The following is a 22,158-nucleotide window of genomic DNA, read 5'->3' on the forward strand; positions in this document are numbered from 1 at the left end:
AGTGCTGCTTTTCCAAGCACCTGGCTACTTCCACCAAACTTCAGGTTAAACTAGGAAATGTTCACATTTAGTTAAACAAGACCAAACCCACAATCACTTCAAGTGCAGCCAGCCAGCAGAAGCATAACTCTTAGTGGCAGGTGTCCCTCACTGTTAATGAGCATTTAATTGATGAGTTAAGGAGCTGCTGCTCACTCACTGTGCCACGTCGGACGCTGCTGGCAGCAGGGACTCCTCGGGTACCAGGTCAATGTCATCAGTGAAGCTGCTGGCCCGTGACATGTCTGGGGTGTGCCCTTCCAAGCATCTTCTCACTGCACAAACGATGCAAAGAGATCATAATACATTAGGGAGACCAATCCACAAGCTCTTGCCATGGCACATACATAGCTCAAACACAAGGAACCTCCTTCAGGAAAGGATTTTCTTCTTGAGGGCTGTCCCCTGCGAACAGAAATTCACCACCTCTGCAATATTGGTGGTGGCAGGACAATACAAACTATCATATTTCCATTTCCTCACTCAACACCGTCTGATATGTATGCTTTAATACCTTCAAAACTATTATTTGAAATGCTTTTATCATACAAACAGAACACTTGACACCAAAGTGCTCTCTGGTCACTATAACCACCAGTGTTCCAAATTTCTCCCAAGAACCAGGAAGCCTCAGATGGCTGGATGCAGTTGGCTCTGCAGGATAACCATGGTGGATACAAGCTGTGCTGCAGTTTAGCTCACGTTCCAAGTGTTACAAAGGTACAAATTTCATTACAGATTTGGAAAACATACAATGGCCAACAAAAGAAGGTGTTCACTAAGACACTGCAAAAATCAGAGAAGTGCAGCCAACACTGTAAGTGGTAAAAATCCAATGTTTTCTAAAGTTTTCCATCCAATATTGGGCTGAACTCATCATATATGTGTGGTGTACATGTACCTGTCTAAGTTCAGATGCATCAATATTCAAAGCTATTTCTGCTGCAAGTTCTCTTCATTATCTTTTCCTACATTAACTTGGTTCAAAAGCTATAAAGCATATTTAGCTTAAGTTGCAATGATCTAAAAGAAATTTTGTTCATGATTCCTGGTGAATCTAACACTTTCTAAGGAAGCTACCTATAAATTTGTCTTCTCATCATCCTTGAAAGCATAGCACATGAGCTGACAGAGTCTAACTTGGAAAATGCATAGGATGACACATGCAAATTCAAGGGAAGAAAAAATAAGTGTGTGTGGGTGAATCACTAAAATTAAGCATCAAAACAAGTAAATACTAAATAGTGCCACGGGTATATGCTGTGATAACAACCCACATGACAGAAATAAGAAACCTTGCCTCTTAGGAAATGAAATTGTTGAAATCTCCAGTTAATTCCCGAACAACACTTTAGCTGGATTTCATTCAAGTTCAAGGTAAATACTAAAAAGCCCACAACACCAGAGATTGCTATTGGGAGAGCCATAACCCAAGTGGCAAGGAATGAAAATGAAGTCCATAGAAAAGAATTATCAGTGTGATTGAACTCTGACAAATGACATAAAATGACAAAGCTATTTTATTTATCTCTGTTGCATTTAATCACAAATAAACTGTGTGTTTCCAGGGGAAACCCATATTTTCCTGGCACTGGGAGCATGAACTTCTGTGCTCTCCCAGCACTACTGAAACACTTTGGCTCTTCTAGAGGAGCTTGATTTTGTGAGACCTGCCAGTTTTGCATTTGTTCTGATACACTTTTTTCCTGTAAGAGAACTGTGTGGCCTCCCACTTTGCCAGACAAAGCCTTGAAGCACACAGATCCCACATTTGAAGTATGGCTTTGGGAAGCACCAATCTCTGAACAAGTAACATGGCACACGATCACGTCTGCAAAATTCAGCTGGGGGAGTTTTGGCTTCAGCTACAGTAAGGTTTTCCTCATAGGAGCTTAGCAAAACTTGGGAGTGTGCCAAGGCACAGCTTAAATCACTGTGCCCATAAAAGGCACATCAGATGAACAGGAAAACTCTGCATTGCTATCAATTCCTACTCCACAATGAACTGCTGAAAGCGTCAGAGCAGCGTCTAGTTAACTCATGGCAGTTTGCCTCCTTCATAGCACTGCATAGATACTAAAGTTACTGCAATGCATCTGCCATGAGAAGTCATAAGATTATATTTTAGTCCTGTCGTTTTAGGGGTTTGGTCTGTTATTGCTTTATCAAACACCTCTCTGGCTCATCATCCCCCTGTTTGCAATCTGCATCCAGGCACTCCTAAAGAGCCCAGAAAACCCTAATTGCTCACATTTGGCTTGCTAGCTCCTTTTCTGAGAAGTTTTCCCTACTGCAATGTGCCCCACAGCACGCTGGTTCTGAGCAAGGGAGGACGACAGCAGGAGCCAGTTTCCAAACCTTTGTGTCCTCACCATTCCCATGTGCTGTGCTGAGCAGCTCTGCTGCTCCTGCAGGTGCACCTGGAGCCTGCCCTCTGACCAGGGACCTTCTGCTGGGATGTGGGGAACCCCACCCTGGGATTTAACAGCCTACGCAAGCAGGACAAGCTTCTGTTGTGCATTTACATAAGGCAAAACACTCAAATTTTCCCTTTGGAGAGGACTGCTGTGATTATCTGCAGGAGTCTTGTTCCCCAAGGAGGGCACATTTCATTCCTGCCAGCACTTGGAAAAACACAATGATGTGATTATGAATTCCACACAAACAGGAGTTGTGTAACACATACTCTGTAGTTGATTTTATCAGCTGAATGGAACTTGTGCACTTAACTCCATAAAATTAAGTATTTGGGTCACGTCTTGGAGGTTGCCTCACTGCTTTCCCTCTGCCCTCCCATGGTCAGATCCATGGACAGAACCATTTTTGCCATTTTGGTTGCAGACTAGATTTATCTCAAAAGTATTAAGAGAAAAAAGAGCTGCTCACAGAAGTGCTGCTCTAATATATCAAAATAAAGGAGAAATCACAGCTCTGAGGCTCATCATATTTGCATGGTGAGATTTGAGATTCCCTGCTACTCTCAGAGCCACTTGACTCAATTCAAAGCATTAGTTTTGGAAAGTATTAAAGCTATCACCTTTACTCGCTTTATCACCTAAAGCGAGTAAGAGAATACTCGCTTTATCCATGCAACCCTAAAAAAAGTTGTTTAATACTGATTTCCCTCTATGCTTTTAGAACTCATTCATTTTATGTGTTTCTGCTTTAAAATATTAATACATGAATAATGTGTTCTGGTCCCTAAATGAATACTAATGGTAAATGCATGTAACACATGGTATTTTCTAAATATTTTCTGTCCTTTAAGTGACTGTCAGAATTGTGAGCAGTTATTTTCTTATTCAAAACACTCATTCTGGAACCAACTCAGTTTTTGAAATTAACTCACTTTCCCTGAACTTCCAAAACTCATTTAGACAGCAATGTTCAGTCATAAATCAAAATTCCAAAAAATCACACTAAAAGGGACAATTTCTTTTTTAATGTCAAGAAGCCATAAGCTCCTGAGAAATAAAGTAATTAATAATAATCACTCATGATAGTGCTTTCACTTTAAGGAAATATGGGGCATTATAATACATTCAACACATGGCAGTGATGCTTTCCAGAAATAAAAGTCCAAGTTGTAAGGCCCAGCTACTACAGATGGTAGTTTGTAGCAGCTGCAGCTCAAGCCAGAACAACTCTGTCTTCCCTCTCTATATTTATTTTCATAAGATTTCCTTGTCCAAACTGACTTTATGGGAATTAATGCCCTACATTTGATGCTGCAGAGTATTAAGCAGGGGAGGCAAGGAAATATGAAGAGGGAAAAGAAGCCATCCCTCCCTTCCATGTGTTACTACTTAGAGTATGAAGAAGCTGTATGGTTTCATCATAAAATATACAATATTTTATGAGCATGAAAAGTTGGAAGCAGCAACTTGAAAATACAGGACAGTATCTAGCACACTATAACAAATTCCAGTGATGCCACAAATCCAGGGAGCCTCGAAACAGAGCAACTGATTAAATCAAACAGCAAAAAACCAGTTAAGTTTCATATACTTTTAATTTCTAAAATGGTGAAGTAATAAAATAAACATGTCAAAACATAACCCAGAGGTACTTTTTGTAATATTTTATCTAACCTTAGAGTCCTTATCTATATTCCATTAACTTCTGACTTTGTATTACGGGGAAAAGGCAAGTACCCAAATTAGAAATGAAACAGCAAACATGACTGCACTGTTGTGGTCATTCCCAAACAGACAATGCCACTCAACAGCAGGACAAAATAATGAGGAAGATGTTGCACTGTCTTCTTCTCAGGTAAAGAGGAAAAAAAAAAAGCAGGTCTCCAGGTCTCTGTTCCTTCAGTGCCACTGTCTTCTCATCACTTTCAGATTAGAAGCAGTTAAACCCTCTCTCTCATAATGCCAGGCTGCTCTACTCAGTACCACCAATGCACAGGACATAAACCTATGATTTAATTTCATATGTAAGGCTGCATCTTGACAGAAGATCCCTGGGATAACCATGCTTCCTTTATCTGCAGGGATGAACAGCCTGTGAGATCACACTGCTATGTCTTGTCTACTTTCCTGTGTCAGGAACTTGTATCACCTCACTAAAAATACTGAATTTGTAAAGCTGGACAGAGGCAAACTGGTTTGGGGCTGAGACTGGGACATCTCCAAATTCCCACTTTCCTCAGAAGAATAAAGGAAAGTCAACAGCCCAGAGGCCTGGAAGTTTCTGACACCTCAACACCAGCCTGCTTTTTAAAACCTCTTCAACTTTCTTTTAGTATCATTCATCTCAGCAGACAAATGGCATTTGAGCTCCTCTGAGGAGTCACGTTGGAATAACACAGTAAAATAGCATTAGCATGAAATTTTGGTAATTTCTTTACCAAAATTATAAGAGCTTTTCTTCATTACCATGTGAAGCTACAGTAGTCTCAGGAGTAGTATCAGTACTACTCCAAATAAAGATATTTTTACTTTATTTTTATGTAAAACTGTTACAAATCCGAGCATCTGAAGCTGTGACTTTACATCCTTACCACACACTCAAATGTAAGCCATCTGCAAATGCCACATACTCACTTTGTCCCATACACAGCTCTTACAGCTACAAGTACAGTTAAAAAAGCTCAGGCTATTTTCTGCAGCTAATTTTACACAGCTAAATTTATTATCACTATTCAAGATGTGGCTGATTTAAATTCAGGACAATATACAAGAATTGCATTTTGCCCCCAAAACACCTGCAGAATCACACCAAAATTAATTAAGCAACAGTTTGCAAGGAAAAAATAAATAAAATAACATCTGAAAAGGTGAATTGAGGAATAAGAATAAATTTGTATTGCTGCAGACACATTGCTAACTCCATGCAAGAAGTGTTGAGCACTTTTCCTGCTGTAGTTACAGATTGGGCTGCAAGTGTTTTAGATAAACTTCAACATCTGGTTTCCTGTGTATCTGATTTGAAACAATCAGCACTCAAAATGCACTAATGCTGCCTTTATTTGTTGTACATTCTTTTGTTTAGATAAGCCTGCAGGCCAAATTACACACTGCCTTACAGCCCCTGGAACTCAATCACTCATTTACAGGGCTGATGGGACAGCACAGGGATGTAAATGAATACCAACACATTACCGAAAATCACAAGGGCATGTAGCACTGGAAAAATGCATGTAGTGCTGGAAAACAGGCAGAGAGAAACAATTAAACATACTCTTGAATGCACATGAGGATGTGTTATCTACCCAGCTGCCTGAACATCCTTTTCAGACCTAGAAGGATAGAAGAAGGATGCAGCACACACAAAACAAACAAAAAAACCAAACCAACAAACAAACAAAAAACCTAAAAACCAGCAAACAGAAAAAAATCCACAAACTACAAACCAATAAAAAAACCCAACAAACTCCAAACATTTTCTACCTCATCATAAATATGTCTATTTTAGAAGACGTATCTCACAATCAACTTCTTTAAATGCAGCATATCAGCCTAAAACATCCAGCTGAATATTCTGCATGGAATAACTTGTAGAGTAAGCAAGAGTCCATTCTGCTGGAGCTGTGCAATCCTTGGCACTCTCTGACAAGCAGGTTTGTTGGTAGACTCAGAAAGTGCTCAGGGCCCAAGTGCACAAAGAGCTGCAAGGATCCTACACAGATTGGACCTGACAGAAGGGAACTGGAGATGAGTGGAGCCCAGGAGAGAAGCCCTGCAGTGCTGGTGCCTCTCACTATCTGCTCAAATACCCAGCTATGATCTCTACTGGGTTCAGCCCAGCCCCTTTCAGACCCAGCAAGCACAGATTTTCCTTGCCAATTTAATCTGAAAAACCTTTTTAAATGCCTATTGGGTGTACTGTGATAAAAGCATTCATAAAAACATGGAACTAAAGCTACCAATCTAGATATTTTTAACTTTTGTATTTCTGCTTGCATTATACCCATGATTGGTTTTGTTTCCTTCATGGGAATGACTCAATAAAAGGGATGGGGCTTGGAGCACCCTGGGCTAGTCAAAGGTCCATGCCCATAGCAGGGCTGGAACTGGATGATCTTTAAGGTCCCTTCCAATCCAAAGCATTTGGGACCTTCTAGCCTGTTCAGCTGAGTAAGATGGAAGACAAAAGTTTTGTTGTAAAAAGTAGAGGCTTTAAGGGCATTTCTACATGCATGGAAATGGCAAGAGTTCCCTTGACTCCTGAAATGCAACATCCTATCCCTCCTCCTTTAAGAAGGGGAAGCATCCAGGCAGTTGGACCATGTACAATCTACAGCCATGCTGTAAATATTCAAATTCTCGACCAGCATGCACTACAAAATCATGGCTTGGCTGGCAAGGGCCCCAAAACAAAGAAGACAGGCAAACAGGCAGCCTGGAACTGAATCCTGCAGCAGTTTCTCATTCTCAACCCAACTCATAGAAATCTCCCATCTCTTAAAATACAGGATCAACTTCAACATTTCCTCTCTCCTGGGCTCTCTTCCTGAAAAAAGTACTGCCTTTTTGTTTCTTATGAAATCTCTTTCTTCAAAAGATACACAAAAGTGGATTTCCAAACTCCTTCAAGTCTGTTGGGGTGATCTGGAGGGTATGAGTGGGTAAGGTCTGAAAACACATTTTTCTCATTGGCTGGGGAAGGGAATCATCAGAGATACCCACAGAGTGAATGGCACAGTAGATATATTATCAATGCAGGAGAGCCCTCAGCCAGAGAATAATGTGTAATGACTCAAATGATTTCAGAAGGCTGAACAATTGCTTTATTAAGCTATACTATACTACACTATAATCTATACTAAAACTACACTAAAGAAAAACCTGTGACCCTTACCAGACAGTCACAACACAGCTTTTTTCCAATTGGTCAATCAGTCCAGATAACCATCAGCAGCATACAATTAAGAAATCCCTTTCAGTGAATAATCTCCATAACACATTCCACATGTGCCAAACAACAGGAACAGCAAATAGAGATAATTGTTTTCTCTTTTCTCTCTGAGCTTCTCACTGCCTTCCTCAGGAAAAAAAATCCTGTGAAAGAGAATTATATCTCTGTTCAAAGAGTATGTGAATACCACAATATATTAATTAATAGCTATCAAATTGTGCCTCATGGCCACAGCAGGAAAAATGAGCTGTTCTTCATGATCTCCTGAGTTCCAAACGCTGCCATAGCTGGTCCAGGAGGGATGTGACCAGGATACCTTTGGGAAAACATCTAACTGGACAAGTTGTATTCAAATGATGCCAAGAGAGCAAAGTTTTTCTATATTCTACAGCAAACTATTCTGACAAGTGTTTCTTTATTCTCTTAAGACTTAGCCTGTTTCTTTTGCTTATCTGACATGGTCCTTGTGCCCACAAGTACTTTTAATATGTTTTTGAGCTGGAGATACCATCTACACCTTTGAACATGGTCAGAGATCAGCTCTCCAAGACCAAATTCAAGTCACCAATATGGATGCATTTAACTTTTCAAGACTGGAAATACTTGACTGTTCATTCAGTTATTCTGAAGAACCAATGTACAGGAATAACACTGAAGAAAAATAAGACAAAAATAGCTTTCAAAGTGATCCTTCTACATTGCTTGCCTTTTTTTTTTAAGGACAAGAAGAACTTGACCTTAAACTGAAACAATTAATAGTCAGTGAAATGTAATTTGGCAGCTTGTTAGCTCTGCAGGGAGAGCTCTTAACACATACAAACTCTTAGAATTACACATAGGGAATGTATCATGTAATATAAATATATAGAGTTACATTCCATTATGGGATTCAGAGCTGCCATTATAGTAGAAGTGTTTATTTTAACAAGGAAGTACAGTTTTAGTGTGGCTATTAAAGAAAATAAACCAGTCTGAAAACATTTTTATTTTTCATGACTGTTAATGGTCAAAGCATACAAACTGCAGTGAGAGTAAAAACAGAAACATCTTCTGAATAATTGTCAATGTTTTGACTCACAAGAACACAGAACCCAATTATTGTAATTACAATGAAAAATGCCACAATTATTTGCTGGTTTTATGCAGTTTTTGCCATCCCACAACTGAATCCTTGTAGAAAAATTTCCCTATCTACTAGTGTTAATCATGAATTCAACACAGACAATATTGTTACCAACCTGCCTGTTCCACACTGAAAAAAAAATCTGTAAATTAAAGTAAATGTTAATAGTAGAGGAAATAATTTCCATGTTTGTCCTTAAGCTCAAAACAAGTTCAACAAAATAATTCACAGTTGACTGCACTAAATGAAAACTAACAACTAACAATAAGTTATATTCCTGCAAATGCTGCAAATTAACTGATCATATTTTATTTAATTCCTAACTAAAGCTTCAGATGTTATTTCATATATTCCAGGTGTAAAGAAACAACATTTTATGGGAGAATTCTCTACTTCAAATATATTTGCTCCAAATACTGACATTTAAAATCTTGAATGTGAGGATATTTTAGGTAGGGCAGTAATTTGAGTAAGAGTCCAAGCTATAACTGTTAAAAAGATAATTCAAAGCAGCCATTATTATGTGTAACCAATGCTATAAAAATTTTGACTGACAGATCTACAGATTATAGAATGCAAACTGAAACATCTTATAAGCACAAACCCCCCCTTACAATAAGTTATCTTTCTGCAAATGCTGCAAATTAACTGATCATATTTTATTTAAAATTAAATTCATTTTAAATAAAATTTAATTCCTTCAATTTAATCCAATTCTGTACTTCAGGGCTCAGTGGGGATGTGTATCCTTTATTAATGCCACATTCCAACTTCCTCATGCTGCTTATTCAGAACTTCCATTAGAAAATATTTATTATTAAAGAACTTTAAAAAATAGCCTAAAGAAATTAAGCTTTTGCTGCTTCCACTAAATTTCAAACGTTTTGAAACTCAGATTCTGAGAAAACCCAGAATAGTTACATCTTCTACACTCCCAATAGTAATTAAAAAATTTATATGACAAGGGAATGGTGATATTTAAAACTGAGACACAACCCTGAGGTGGAACACACCCTCAGTCAGAGAGCTAAAGTCTCTTTTTACTGATGACATTGTGGAGATACATTTGATTGTGCCCTGCAGCTCTTGGGACTGAGGGTGACCTCTGGCAGCAGGCCACAGCTCTTCTGTGACACTGAGAACCACAGAGATGTCAGGAGACAAAGCCCTTCTCTCCCTCCTCCCAGGGACCTGCAAAGAGGGTGCAGAAGTTCACTCTCAAACACACCCTGCCCTTGTCAGTGTGAGTGCCCCTCTGTCCCCATGGATTGCACCTGAGGGGACACAGAATGTTCCTCCTGAGGAGATGGGTAAGGAAGCCCTGAGAAGCAGAGAAGTCCTGCTGGTGCTGAGACTGCTGAATACAGGTCAGTGCAGCACAGACTGACTGTAGATTCTGACAGTCCTAGAGAGAAATCTGGATGAATGCTGAATCTCAGGAGTGACTTGACTGAGATCAACATCTTTAGGGAAAGGAGATATTGTACAAATTACAACAGATGTGTTTTCTTACCCCAGAAGCACCATTACAAGGCTTTGGTTCCATCCAAGCTTCTTTAAACCACATCAAATCATCTTTGCCACGTGTGAAAATAACATGGCCCAATTCTCATTCTTAGCGCTATTAATCTTAATACTTATAATTCTTATTTTTATGTAAACACACCACTACAGATGTTGAACTCTAACAGAGCCATCAGGGGAAAACCCAACTTCATGATACCATCTTGATTTCCAACCAAACATTTTAATTTTAACAACAGCAAACACAACAAAAGAAAGCGTCTTTTGGTTTCTAATCCATCCATCCAAATCCATTAGTTTTTTAACCAACATCCAACATTAATTGTTTCAGACACATTGCCAAGACGACAGAAATTGCAAATATTTTTAGGACAATCTGCTTTGTGTCACTGACCAACCAAAGACGCTCTGCTATCTGTTGGCAGGCAAGCCCTTGCAGAATATTCCCTTCCACTTTCTGTGACATTAAAGATTTAGATACCACTCAGTGTCATAATTCAGGTGGAGAATACAAGCAGTGAGTTCCAAGCTCCATCTTGTCCTATAATATCTACTACAATCATATCATAACTGGAATAAAAGTTACTCTAGAATAACTTCATTAGAGCCCTTGGACATTTTTCTTTTTAGATTGTAAAAGCTCACAGAAAATTGTTAAGTTGCTGTTTTAAGTAAGCCAACAAATCCATTTGTGTCTGAAATAAGAGATGGCTCAAGATTGATCTTTTTGTCCAGCAAAATGAATATTTAAGACTCCTCAAGTATTCATTCAGTAGTGACTCAAAATAACCATTTCACTTCATCTATTAAATGTGGACAAAACGATAATTCTTTACAGATGAGCATCTACCTTTTTTGGTAGGTGTGTTTAGGGGGTAGTAGGATTCCATGGCCACCCAGATGCAGAGTACAAGCCATCCCAGGAGGGTATGTACCACTGCTGAGACAGAAAAGCCCCAGCTGGGGTGGCCCAATGTCAGATAATAACAGACCAGGACAAAGAACTGTTCCATGCACTGCCTTGTCTCCAGCTGAGGTGAAAAGCAGATGCTCAAGGAGAGGATAAACAGGCAGTGCTGGTTTCACACAGAACTTCCTATGGGCTGCACTTTCCAGGACTGAGGTAGTATCCAAAGATTCTTGATGGGGCTTCTGACACAATAAATTTGTTCCCATGGCATTCAGAAAATATCAGAATTTTTTTACACTGATTTAGTGCAGCTCTGAATGCTCACTTGTCCAGTGCATGGAATATTCATGCAGTGGCCTCCAACACTGTTAATATTGCTGCAGGGACAAAAAAAAAAAATGCAGCACTAGTGAAGCAGCATGCCACAGCCCTAGAAAGGCAGGATCTAAGCAAAATTAATTTCATTCAAATAAAGTCTCAGAGCAAGGTGTTACAGACTCTGGAAATAGCAAAGGCACAGCCCAAAAGATAAATTACTGCTCAGGGGAGGATAATGCAAAGACTCCTATTACAACCCCAAAGCACTGAGAGCCAAGACTGTCACTGCCATTCAGAGCCTTGGCAGCACAAATGTTTCACCCAAGGATTTGAGAGATTTGGTTTCAGATCAAGAGGGAGAAATTAATGTCTCATTTCCCACCTCCCCCTTTCCACTGCTCACGTGCAGTTATTTCCTTATTCTAAGCACTATGTTTTGCTACTGGGGACACCTCCCAGATGTCCCCCAAACTGGTGCTTTATGAGCTGCCTTTGCTATAAATGCTTTAGTGTTCTCTTATCCAGATTTGGATAAGGCTCTTTCCCTATCTGAGAGCCAGATTTAAATGGGTGGGAAGTTACAAGTGACTGGAACACTTGGTGGGTGTAAAGCACTGACCATTTCTGGCTTTAAAATGGTTATGATGATGATGGGGCTTGCTTACATGGCACAGAATCTCCTCCTTGATGCCCTATCTCCCCCAGCACAATGTCTTCAGACAGCTGGCAGAGGAGTTAACAAGATAAACATTGGAAAAATCTCTGACAATTCCATCTCATGCAGAGAAAAACTGCCTGGCCCAGGCACAGCAGCAGCAAAATGCAGAGAGGAAAAGGGAAGACTCTGGATGTGTCACTGCACCCTAGGAAATGGCAACACTAAAACCCCATTCATTCAGAGCTGAGAGGGAAGATGTGGAAATGAAAGAGGAAGCAGAAGAGAGCATCAGAGCTCCTTAAGAAGCCTCATTCTAAATTCAATTCTTCAAAAAGTAAGCAATAAACTTGCTCAAATTTCTTTTTATTAGAAATTACTACTGAAACAGCCTCTTAATTGACTCCTATTTAAATTGCCTCACGCTCCAATTATAAGAGAAGTCCAGGAAGAATTTCAGCTCAGGCTCTTTCCACTTCAACCAGTTCACATCCAAGACTGGCAGACACTAATGCATTAATTTATCTAGCAAAGAACACCCTTACTCTTTTAAGGAGACTGTAGAAGTTAACAGCAAATAATGTAAGTTGAAGGTATTCACCAGGCAGAAGCCCCACAAAAGCCATCATGACCTCCCCCAAGTAGATATCTAGCTAAAAGTGACTTTGCTCATCTGACCTGTGAACTGACCTAACTGTGCTATCAATCAATGTGATTTTACCTCACTAGAAACAGTGCAACCACAGAACTTCCAGAGATCCCATTTCTCCAGGAGAAAAAAATCAAAACCAGAAAAGCAACAACACCCTATTTAACACACTTTATCATGGTCAGGCAGGCTTGAGTGTATATTTTGCATGCTTTCTGCTCATCAGGATTTTCAAATTCACTCCTGTAAAGCCTTCAGCTGCTGGACCACTGCATACACCAAAATCCAGTGCACACTCTCTGTCCTCTCTCCTTTACAAGATTATAGGAACAGGAGCCAACCTGAGCCCCTCACATAAACAGCAAGAGAAACTTGTAGGCTTTATCTAGGGCTGCCCTTGGTCCAGGACAGCTCATTCAGCACAAGTTAATCTTGGATAGACCCAGGTCAACCTGACCTTAAAGGATCTTAATTGGATTAGTACAACCAGCTCTAGATATCCCATTGCCATGGTCTGATTCACCCCATTAAAAACAGTATGAAAAAGCCACGAGCAGCAAACACTGGCATTATGCTGCTTCAGGTTTGTTGGGTTTTTTACAACTGGAATCAAGTTCTGAGAGCTCAGCACAGTATAAGAGTTAAAGGAACACAAACAGACCCAAAGGGTCAGACCATGGCTGCAGTTTACATACTCATGAGGCAGATCCAGGACAAGGCTGTGTGCAAGCCAGAATTCCAGGAATTAGTTATCAGAATTGCATTACAGATGTTCTCCTCATAATTCACCTTACCCAAAGGGAAAAAAAAATATTCTTCTCCTTTTACAGGGAGAAGTAAATCCATGTCAGCAAGGATGAAAGAAAGAAAATCCAGGAGCCTTTTTTTTCCTTTATGGTGGATTATCACTATTACAGATGAAAAAGACAGAAATAGGATCTAATTAAAATAATACACTGCTTTAAAAGCCACCAGCACTGCTTTATATTCCCAAGCTGGCTACTTTCTGTTGTGTTTGGTAGAACTAATCACATCTTTATTCTTTCCATAATACAGAACAGGAGGTGCCATAAAGGAGTTTTACCCACATGAGCATGAAAGGGAAAGTAGGAGAACTCCCTAATAAAGGAAGAAGAGGAGAGAGGAAGGGGTATCCCAGGAATTAATCAACTTCCCCCACTTCTATGGGCTTTACTCCAGAGAAATTATGGCCAGGTCACCTGGGATATTCACTGCAAAGTTCTCTGAGTAGAACACTAAGAAGAAAGAGCTTTTTCCAGAGACAGTTACTCACTCATGGTTTCCAAAGTGGTTCTATTAAAAATATATATGTTCTTCTGCAAGTGAACATGATATATATTTGAAAAAAAAAAAATACTGAATTTTCCCAACTTTCCTAGTAAAGAAGGAATGCATTGTGAACACAAAACATTGTCTAAATGCATGCCATTTTTCATGCCATCTCCGAGTGGCTCTTTAACAATGGTTTCCATTTTATTAAGTATTACTATGCAAGTCAGTCCTGAGTTTTATTTAACAGAAAATTCAGCTAAAAGCAGGTATCAATAGTTAATTGTAAAAGTCCAACACCCCAATTCTGCAGGAAAGACTAAGACTTTTAATCAAAACCACTCCCAGACAATCAGCTGAAGCTTTTTACAGCCTCAAAATTTACTCATAATTTAACACTGCATTCTGTCAAAAACGTAACAAGGACAAATTGTTTCATCAGTTGTAGTCAAGCAATGCTAAACAGCTCAGAATTTGGCCCAATATTAATCAATATAAATAAACAGTATTATTCACTTGGAAATTTATTAACTCTGATCAATAGATTTCATACAACAGCTGCACAAAATCAGCCAACGATGCAACCTATACAGAACACTGCAAATATTTGCTCATTGGGAAATTACTGTTGTTTCCTTTTCTCTTTCCAAAAGATAACAATATTGCAAAACATCATTTGTCCAAGTATTCCAATGCTAAAGGTGCACCAGTTGTATGTACACAGCAGATTACTGGACACTCCAAAATTGAAGGGGAATCAGTTCCAGATGTTTTCTACTGATTAAATTCAGCCCGAGCAAGGTTAAGCAAATGACAAGCAGCTGCTTTTCTTTTTTGCCATAGTCATGACAAATCCCCTTACAATTCTGAGTGACTCTAGCTGGCAGACATTGGGTGCAGCAACTTTTTTCCCTGAGTTTTCATGATTAACAGAGACTGTGAACAGCCTCCAGAGCAACAAACTCTTTCCACCTCCAGTCTGCCAGATAAAAATTGCAGATAAAAATTAAAAGGAAGAAACTCAAAAATAAAACCAAATAAAACAAATATTCTTTTGAAATACCCCAGTGATGTAAATCCTAAACCATAGACCCCTCTCACTGCACACACTACTCTCTCTTGAAGTAAGTCAAAGTGGAACTAAAGAAACATTAAGGTGTCACTAAACCAGGCCATGGCTCAATGCAACACTGGTGTCACCTTTATGACCCATCACTTCACTTCAAACACAGCAGAAACCCTTTTTTACCATGAACAGAAGTTGACACAAAGCTTTACTTCTCAGCCTTGTCTCCTATTTACCCTCAGCCATTCAGAGTTTTTTTCACACCTGATGGGATTAAACTGAAATAAAGACATTGTGTGTGCATGTGTCCTTAAGCAAACTGACAGGTCAGATTTTCCATCCCAGCATTTATGCTGAGCGGGGCAAGAAAGCATTTTCAAAGCACAGAACTTCCAAATTCTTTCCAAGGCAAATATTCCCATGGAGTTGTGGTTGGGAAGATCTGGGAAGAACAGCACACACACCTAATATCCAAATTATTTCCCAAGCACTGTCTGTGACTGCAAAGAGCTTGCTGTGTTAAAAAACACATCAAGCAAAGTAAATTGCTTAGAAGTGGCTACACCTGGCTACTTCAACAGGGAGCAAAACCAAAATAAATGGAACACTCAGCCTTTACTTCTCTATTTTTCAACTAATGGTTATTATATATGGACACAGCCCCCTCCAAAGAACCAGTGTTTATTTTGCTCCTAATTATAGGATCTTTTCAGCATTCCCAGCTGACATACAACAGAAATAAGCAAAATACATGATTTGCAAGACATTAATTCACTTGGATGAAAAGTATATTTTTAAGGAGTAGTAAAAGTGTATGTACTACTCCACCATCCAAATAAAAACAGTTTAAAAGGCCATAATTTTTTAGACACAATGCCCTCATCTCCCACAATAATGCTTTGCCATTTCCATCAGGAAAAACCCCAAATTTTTGGCTAAAAAGTAGCTTTACATTTTAGATTAAATCACATCATATTTTCCCCACAGGGCATTCACTACATTTGCTGCAAAAATCAGCTTTTCTTGCAAAAGCTGCCATTCCTGATTACCACTCCTCCTTGTTTATGCTGAGGATAAACAACTGTGCAGGCCCATGTTTAATCCTGCATTGACTAATTGCATTCTCCACTTCTGTAATGCTGTGTCAGTCTAAAAACACTTCATAAACAATTAGGACACACAAAATCTCCGTGACAGAGACAGGACTTATGTTCACGGAACAGATGATGCAACCCAAGCACAGTGAGTTAATTGTCTGCCTGGGGTCACCCCGAGAATCAGTAACAGAAAGCAGGAATTCAGCCCTCCCTCCTCAGCACGGGATGAGCCCTGCACATCCAGCCTCAACACCAACACAAGGATTCCAGCAGAGCCTACCAAGATGTGTTGGAGCTCTGTCATTGCCTTAGATCCTCGCTTTTAACCAATTTATTTCTTACTCCCATTAAGAAGTACCTGCTTCTCACCTTCAGTAGAAAGGCTCCATGTTGGCTCAAAAATGCCTTCACTTCCATGCAGCCACCAGGGAGCTGCAATGAGCCTCACAGCCCAGAGCATAAAGTTGTATGTGTGGTACATACCCTGGTCCAAATTCTGGTTGGGATTCCCCCCTCTCCGTTTTTCCCTTTTCTCATCCACTGCATTGCATGGATATGTGCCTCGCAATTTGAAATTAAATTACTGCAGTTTGAAGTTTGGGTTTTGGCACTTTAGATCACAATGCTCCATTTTCACACTGGAGTGAAACTGTTGCTCCTCCCTGAAACTGAGCAAAATGATGGAATTCTGAAGTGCCCATAGTGAGAAAAGTCCAAACTGTGTAGCACATCCTTATCTGTGCTTTTAAGAGCATGTTCTAGAGACTGCTTTCCCAGACAACCTTAATTTATATATTGGTTCCCCATTCCCTGCTGCACAAGCCGCAGGACAATTTTTAATGTTAAAGCAAGTTGACTAATTAGAAAAATCATGGTCTTAAGCAGGGTTCACACCCTCCATAAAGAGGGAAACCTCAAATCCCAATTTCCTTTTTTCCTTATTCTCTCCAAGGGTGTCCTTGCTTCCCCAGAATGGTTTGGGCCACCTGAGCCCAGGCAGGACAAGTGCAGCAAAGCTGTCCTGGCTGCCTGGAGCCCAACACATCCCTCAGGACCACGAGTCAGGGAGTCATTTTTTCCACACTGTGGGATCACACCCCATAAGCAGCTGGTTAATAGACTGGAGATCAGGCCAAGCAGCTGCTGGATATCAAAAGTGTGGGGACAAATCACCACAGGGAATTCCTGATCCAGGATTAGGGGGGAGACACAGCAGGAACATCCCTGGGGAAGGCTTCCAGAGTGCTCTCAGCCACTTCTGGGTCAGTCCCAACTGCATATTGAATAAAAATTCCTCTCTATTCCACAGCCTGGACCACCGATGGGTTTATTTAATAGCACCCAAGGCAGAAATCTCTCTAAATGTATTTGTCATTTCAACAGCAAAACTCTGGTAAATGTTTTGTGAAGTATCATATTCCAGCAAGTTTTCTTCCACTGTACAGGAGCCTCAACCAGCTCTCTAGGCTATAATCCAGGTCCTATGTTTATAGACACACACAGATGATACAGGAAAAGGTGACTAAAATCAGTATTAAAATTGTCTTCTGCTTATCTCCTACTTAAAATGCACATTGCCACATCAGAGAAAAAACAAAACCCACTTGATCTGACATGATTGCTCATTACTAAATCACGTTCCCTGTTACTTATTACCTTCCTACTGACTGGTTTGATTGTGGGTGCTTTTTGTTTGGGGTTTTCTTGTTTGTTTATTTTTCCTTCTTGAATTCCTACTTCCCTTAGAGCCAAGCTCCAAAATTGAATATATCTGGGGATTGTTCTCACACAAAAGGTGAGGGGAGAGAGAGCTGTTGATGGACAGGGGCTCAGTTCTTTTCTTCACAAGGGAAGGTACCATCATCCTCTCTCAGGGCCCACTCTTGAAATCCAGATCCAAAACTGAAACACCTCATGGCTGCTCCTGGCAGAGGGAAGATTGTAACTCTACTTGTCCCAAGTACCTTTAGTGCTTATATCCCACTTTACTTACTGCTTTACATATTCATATTCATTAAAAACACCATCCTTTATGCCCCTCATAGAACCCCCAGCTGGATCTGTCACCACACCCTGAGTCACCTCCTCAGGTTCTCTGCCCCACTCTCCTGCCTGGCTCTTTGGCACTCTATCTTTCTTGAGATATGCTAAAACCCCAAATCCAGGTGCACACAGCTGCTTCTCCAAACTCCTGGGAGATCATCTCATGCTGGGGCTGGAGAGGCACCCTGGGACTGCCTCTGGCTCCCCTGCACCAGCAGCAGGGCCCAGGAGCCCCCCAGCAGCCAAAACCTCTTCCCACAGCAGGACCTGCCTCATCCTCACTGGCCACACCTGTGGCTCTCCCTGTTCCATTCCCATCATCATCCTCACAGCTGGGGCTGTCCCTTTCTCATCATCATCATCCTCACAGCTGGAGCTGTCCCCTTCCCATCATCACCCTCATCCTCACTGGCCACACCTGGGGCTGCCCCAGCCCATCAGGAATGGGGTCAAAGCAATCACACTCCTCCTTCCCTGCCCACAGCCCCAGCCCTGCACTCGAGGTAAAGGGGAGGGACACAAAAAAAGATATTTAGAGGGTGGTCCTTTCTAACAACACCCTTTTCTTTCTTTTTAATACCCTTGTCTAGCAGAGCCATTTACATTTTCAAACACACAGCTACTTACACACAGGGAAGAGCTATATTTCATGTGTCGTACCTATTTTCATTTAGATCTATTTTCTCTTAAATCTATTTAGACACAGATGCATTTACATATATATGAATTTACAACTGCATCTCATATCTATTCAGCTTTATCTCAATTTACACTTCTGTGTTTACACTTATGTATCTATTTAGACTGTGTCAGCTTGCACTTCTGTTTGGATTATATATTGACACTTATTGCATAGAAAATCAATTTAGACCAGATATCTGTTTAGAGCTAAATATTTACACTGCCATCTAATTACACATCAGCCTGTTTAGATTTAGGTATTTATACACCCTTATATATAACCTCAATTGAGATTACATACATCATCTACTTTTACCCTGCAATGCAAAGCAAATGTAGGTGGTTCCAGCTGGACAGAAATTTTCTATTTAAAATCATCATCCAGCATCTCAGCAGCCTCCTATCAGTGGTGTTAGCAGCTCTCAGGCTCCTTCTGATCATTCCCTGGCTCCTCAGCTGTTTGCTTTGCAAACCCAGAGAGCTAAACCCACCTAACCTGTGCATCTTTTCCAGTCCTTTATCTTATGTTCTAACTTTATTTGCTCCTCACTGAGTAATTTTCCGAGTAATAGCAAGTGACACAATTTTTAATGTCAATTTTAGCACATTCAGTGTTAATTTTCAGGGGACGGAAAAAATTATGAACCTTTCCTGACACCATTACTGTATTTACACTTCACAGTGAGTAACTGGGCCAAACTTTCATTCTACAAAGATTTTATCTCAAGCTTAGGCCATTGAGAAAAAGCTCACAATCCACCCAGATCATTCTCATCTTTCTTAAGCTTTGGAACAGTTGCAGACTGGGATATTCCTGTGAGTTCAATAAAGAACTCCTATGCCTCCCAAGTCATTCTGTGCTGGATTAGCACTGCTGTTAAATTTGCAGGACCTGAGGGATGAGGCTTCTCTGGCTGCTCTGTCCAGACCATCCCTGACCTGACCCTGATTTAGCTGTGGCAGCAATTTCTCTAATTGAGCAGGTGTCTGTATCTTGTTTTACTTCTGTTTATCTTTGTGTTGCACAACCACGGCTCCGTATCTGCAGTAGTTATTTTAGTAGGATGAGACATTTACAACCAAATAATGACAGAGTTTACAGAAATACAGGCTGGGCAGAATATCAGAGGCCTTGAGAAGTGGAAACACAGGATGCAGTGTGTGAGTACAGGCAGGAGATAAGAGATGGGGCACAGGTTCAGCACTGGAGACCCCCACAGCTATAAACAATTCACTAATGGTCAGTGAAAATAAAAAGCAGTCCTGAAGCAGGACAAAACTGGTTGTAAGGGTAACAGAGAACAAATAAATTCTATTTCACACACATAAAAGGGAACATAAGATGATAAATTCTGATGAAACCTGGAGCTGCACAGCAAGGAGGAAATACGTCAAAGGGTGTTAGGAAACATTTGTAAGTGACCCCAAGTGGATCCCAGGAGAAAAAGGAGAAACTGTCACCACAAACATCATATTCCTCCCTGTTAAGGACATGAGATTTCAACAAGTCATTGTGTACTTCCCCTCTTCCTTCTGCAGCAAATTATACCCAGGAACTAAATGAGCATAAATACCAGCCTAACAGGCAGAATTTTAAAAGCAAGTTTAACACTTTTAATTGAATTTTTACTATAGTTGCAGCTTTTTCATTGTTAAGGGAAAAAACTCCAACCATTGCATTTGAGTCTCTTTTGTAACAATTAGATCTACACTAATTAGGTGAAGATTTCAGTTATTCTAGCACTAAATTCTAGTTCTTACTTTTATAATGTGTGCTTTCCCTTTTTGATACAGGACAGAATACAATCATTCTTAACCTACTTTCTACCATACCTTATCTATTAACTCTGACTTTCCATTCTTGAAAAACCTTATTTCATTTCTCTTTTTTTCCCCAAGACTGGCTAAATCAATAGGTTCTTCCAATACAGATGTCATGAAAACCCTACAAGGGTCTGCATTTAGTGAGAAGATTCTGCTGATTCCTCAAACATACCAGAAGAGAAACCCAATTACTGACTTTGTCATCCAGAGTAAATTTCTATGACAGGGTCTTGGATTTGCTTCCTTCCTTCTCTTGCCCTGAGCCTCACACAGCAAGACTATGTATGCTCTGGATCCCAGAGTAAAAATTATCAGGGCTGCATCAGTACTGTGAAAGAGCTTATCAAAAACTTTAAAATTTATCGGGTCAATTTATAATCTCACCCTAAGAAGCTGCTTCTGTGTCACTATTAGTCAACATGGTGACTCAAGACAATTTATTTGCTTCTCCGATTTTCTACATTTTTGATGTTTTGATGGTTACCTGAAATATTCATTTTGGCAAAAAAACACCTATGCTGGGGTATGCATAGACATTTTCACTTGAAATCCAGATCCAAAACTGAAACATTTTCAACCCATGATTATTTTCCCCCCACTGCTGTGCTGATAGTGTCTAGGAAAATCCTGAGGCAGCTGCAAACACCTTCCCTTACACAGCACTGCTGTGGTCTCCGAGAACATCTGGTACAAAGTCCCTGCTCAAGTCTGATGTGACCAGTGATCCAAACCCTGGTCTTAAACCAGGCACAACAGGGAGTTGAATAAATGCAGAACACAAATTTTTAAACCTCAAAAGCTGCCAGATTTAATCAGAAGAGTGGGTTTGGCAGAGTTAGTTGTTCTCTTCCTGCACCTCCCCTCGCCCCATCCCCACCCCCAGTCCTGTCATCAACTTTGGCCATGAGAGATAAACCACAGAATTCACTGGAAGTTCTCACTCAGGGCAGCCAGGGCTGAACCAGTAAAGACTGAAAACTTTCTGGTAGAGAGGTGTTTCCACAATTCTCACACATGGGCAAGTACCATCAGTACCAGTCCTGAGCTGACAGAAAAAAGAGACATTGAACAGCTCTGCACTGACCACAAATTCTCACTGCAAAGCCACCACCATTCTTTAAACCCACCTTCTTAAGGGCATGGCATTTGTCAGAAGCCTGGTATCTGGATACTTTCTCATGCTGATTTGGTGCGTGCCTTTGTATTTATGATTTTCAGACTTACTGACAGTTATGCAGACTCTCAAAAGCTTTGGTGTTTGCTTTATTCTGTTAATTTTGGCCACATGTTTTTTCTCACCTTTCTCTCAGCTTGTCAGCACTGGACTCTCTGAATCCACTTCACTTAAAATGTTTGCTTCTTTATATGTACTGCAGACTGTAATCCATCTACACCAGTAAGGGAAAGCAGCCCATTTCCCAATGGAAAATGCAACCAGTCTCTGGGAAAAACCAGCTCATTTCCAGACAGGTGAATGCTGGAATGTCAGCCTCCAAACTGGCATTACAGACAGAAGGAATTAACACTACTGCACATTTAAAATTACAGGGACAAAGGTAAGGGGGTCAGAGAAA

At 40.3% G+C, this 22,158-nt stretch overlaps 1 protein-coding gene across 3 annotated transcripts in view; it reads right to left on the bottom strand.

The window, feature by feature from the left end:
• Positions 1-22,158, bottom strand: part of LOC120501714 (potassium voltage-gated channel subfamily KQT member 1-like) — a 415,370-nt gene that overhangs the window by 336,883 nt on the left and 56,329 nt on the right. For all 3 annotated transcript variants that reach the window (XM_039708327.1, XM_039708326.1, XM_039708328.1), the window contains exon 12: positions 200-314. In XM_039708327.1, coding sequence (XP_039564261.1) covers positions 200-314 — 115 coding nt within the window. The remainder of the gene's footprint in view (positions 1-199; positions 315-22,158) is intronic.

This window comes from Passer montanus, unplaced genomic scaffold (assembly GCF_014805655.1).
Source record: "Passer montanus isolate IOZ18808 unplaced genomic scaffold, ASM1480565v1 scaffold20, whole genome shotgun sequence".
Taxonomy (NCBI): Eukaryota; Metazoa; Chordata; class Aves; order Passeriformes; family Passeridae; genus Passer; species Passer montanus.